At 45.9% G+C, this 3,511-nt stretch overlaps 1 protein-coding gene across 1 annotated transcript; it reads left to right on the forward strand.

The window, feature by feature from the left end:
- The first annotated feature begins 231 nt into the window (after positions 1 to 231).
- Positions 232 to 2,344, forward strand: prmt6 (protein arginine methyltransferase 6). The gene has a single exon (XM_085763253.1). The coding sequence runs from the start codon at positions 262 to 264 to the stop codon at positions 1,318 to 1,320; it is 1,059 nt and encodes a 352-aa protein (XP_085619379.1). The 5' UTR covers positions 232 to 261; the 3' UTR covers positions 1,321 to 2,344.
- Positions 2,345 to 3,511: the final 1,167 nt, after the last annotated feature.

Raw genomic sequence — 3,511 nt, forward strand, 5'->3', positions numbered from 1 at the left:
AAAAATGCCAGAAAAAGTCACACATTGCAGCTTCAGAGATTTTAAGAGTATCACTCCCGAACATCACATTTACCATTTTCCCCTCTGACGCTGAACGCATCAGCGGACCCTTCTGTCATCACGCGTCGGTTGTGGGAGTTGTAGTTTTTGTGAATGGTATACCTATGGTAACATTCGCCCCGGAAAACTACAAGTTCCAGATTTACCATTGCGGAAGTAGCACAACAAAACAGTGGTGGCTGCAGCGGCACCGTGGAGAAGATGTCTCATGTTGTGAAGAAAAGAAAATTAGACAAAAGCCGTCAGGACAGACTTTACTTCGACAGCTACTCCGATGTGACCATCCACGAGGAGATGATCGCGGACCACGTCCGGACCAACACGTACCGGACGGCCATCCTCAGGAACAGCGAGTCCATACGGGGGAAGGTCGTGCTGGACGTCGGTGCTGGAACCGGCGTTTTGAGCGTCTTCTGCGCACAGGCCGGAGCCAGGAAGGTGTACGCCGTGGAGGCCTGCTCCATCGCCGAGCAGGCGGCCAGGATAGTCCGCCACAACAACCTGCAGGACCGGATAGAGGTGATCCGCGGCACGGTGGAGACGGTGGACCTCCCGGAGCAGGTGGAGGTGATCGTGAGCGAGTGGATGGGCTACGCGCTCCTGCACGAGTCCATGCTCAACTCGGTGCTGTACGCGCGCGACAAGTGGCTGAAGCCGGGCGGCCTCATCCTGCCGAGCCGAGCCGAGCTCTACATCACCCCGATGGTGGACCCGGTGGTGGAGGACCGCCTGCACTTCTGGTACACCGTCAAAGACCAGTACGGCGTGGACATGTCCTGCATGTCCGACTTCGCCCGCAGGTGCATCTTGAACTCCGACATCACGGTGAACTCGGTGTCGGTGGAGGACGTCCTCTCCCACCCGGCGCGCTTCGCCGAGCTCGACCTGCACTCGGTGACGGCGGAGGAGCTGCGGTCGGTGAAGGGCCAGTTCCGCTGCGAGTCGTTCGGCTCGGCGGCGGTCAACGCTTTCTGTGTTTACTTCACGGTCACTTTCCCCTGCCCGGACAAACCGCAGCCCGCGCTCGTGCTCTCCACGTCGCCGTTCAAGCCGGAGACGCACTGGAAGCAGGCGGTGCTGTACCTGGACGCGCCGGTGGACGTGGTGCAGGACACCGTGGTCTCCGGGGAGGTCAGCATGTATCCGTCAGAGGACAGCGCCAGACATATATGCATCCACGTGGACTACACCATAGGAGAGCAGAAGAGACAGTCCAAGACTTTCACCATCCCGGACTGGAGCTGCGAGGCTCAGCCGTGACAGGGTGGAGAGAGGGAGAGCGGCCTTCAGCTTCACTACAGCTACATCCACACTCTCCTCACTCCAGTGTGCGTTTTCTGGGAAGACACACGAACACAAAGTGGCTTCTACAATCCAACATGATGTGACCTGTACACGCTCTTTAGTTTGGAGCTGATATTGTTTAGTTTGTTTGTTTTCATACCTAATAAATAAGTTGACACCTAGAGATGCTCCAATACCATTTTCCCTCTCTGCACTGAACTCAACAGCATCAACTGATCAATACTGTTGCTTCAAAACCACCTGTTCACTTCTAACCCATGTGACTATCTAATTTGACTATCACTCACAAGCGATAACTCAAAAATAATATAGAAACAAATAACGCTTCCTGCCACCTCTTCAAATTAAACACTGTATAACTGTACACATTCACACTCTCCAGTGTAACTTGTTGCTAAATGCTGCTATTTCATTAAAAGCTAATGTTACAGTAGAATGAATCCATCATGGCCGCTCTTGTTACAGTAAATTCCTGTGGCAACGTGGTGCAACTTCCTGTGTAAGAACTGGAAGAATTGATTTCTGGGAAGCTGCCTCTTTACCAAGGTGTGAAACAATAAAATTGAATAATAAATGATTTGGTTTTGGGGGTCAGTGTTGGCATCAGAGGTATTTTCAAAATCAATATTGGTATGGGAGCAGCTCTATTGACAGGAGGAGCCGTGTACATCCTTACACCAGGTGAAAATACTCCAGCACTGACGTGTTTGCGTTGCTCAGTTTTCACCACCCTGAACATTTTTATATTCCCGTCACAGCTGAAACAGCATTCGAAACAGCACTTAAGCTTCACAAGAGACTAAAAGTTTCCTGAAAGTCAGATGAGAGGAATAGTTTTAGGTGGGCGTGGAGCTCCTCCAGGCAGGTTTTATTGGAGGTTCTCACAAAGCTGTTGAATAAATTCAATGCCACGCTGCAGACATCTGATATTCTAATAAATTCAATCATGCATATTGTGTGGAATCTGATCAAAACGCTGCATTCAGATGAGGATTAGACCAAGATATTGACTTGGACTAGCTGTAGTGAGGCAGGAGGCTGCATCATACAGGAGCTTTTTGACTTTGGCTGCTTCTCAGTTTCTCTTTAATGACTGACCGAATTGGCTCACTGTCGTCTGTTGACAGACACCACTGACTTAATTAAAACTTAGGCTGCATTTCTTCTTCAGCTTTCTGCAAGATAACATGGGATATTTACAGACTTTTTTCTTTCCAACCATCTGCCTCGCTACATCCAACAATAAAGGTTAAATTATTTTTGTATAGTTTGATGGCCACATGTCACTGCTGAGTGATTCACAACCCAGAGTCACAGTGAGTATGTGTGTGTTTGTTTCTGTTGGAGCTTATGTTACAAGTGACACCTCTTGTGTGTAGAAGAGAAACATGTTTGTTTGCTGACTGTTCAGCACTGAACAGATGGAAACTAGACTGTAATAAATAGTTTGAATGTTTCATGTGTCCAGAGTGTTGACTTGCAAAAACAGAATATTACCCAAAATGCAATAGAGGAATCCCCAGTGCGTTTCAACAGTCGTGCAGTATTTCTCCAACCTGCTGCAGGAGTCTGTAGTTTAAACATTCATATTAAAATAAGAATTTTCCAACTTGAGTTAACTGTGTGTCATGTTAAGACCTGTTAAGATGTTTTTTTATTTTAAAAAGTTCACTTTTTACTATTTATATCTGAGATAGGAGATTAAACTTCAGAATAAGATACTGTATAAAATTAATAGTATGTATATTAAGTCATAGATGCAATTAAGTTTTTAGTTAATTCTTAAGAAATATCAATATTAGATCTTCTCAAATTATATTTATAAAGGTGATGTAAATGCATCACCTATGCCAAAACAAAATTAAGAATTTAACAAAAGAAATGAACAAAGATGCATTTTGATGCAATTTGGGTTACATGCGAAGTGTGCAAAAAACAAAAAAAGACTTCAAGACAAGACTGAAGTTTGACAACCAGGAGGACAAAGACAAGAACTTGTTGGAACAATGTGCTTTTGGTCAGATGAGTGTAAAGTTATGAATTATTTGGACACAGTAACAGAGGACATGTTTGGCATAAACCAAAGACAGCATTTCAACAGAGAACCTCATACTAACTGTGAAGCATGGGAATAGAAATGTCATGG

Source organism: Trachurus japonicus, chromosome 20, assembly GCF_045865225.1.
Source record: "Trachurus japonicus isolate A0001 chromosome 20, Traja_1.0".
NCBI lineage: Eukaryota > Metazoa > Chordata > Actinopteri > Carangiformes > Carangidae > Trachurus > Trachurus japonicus.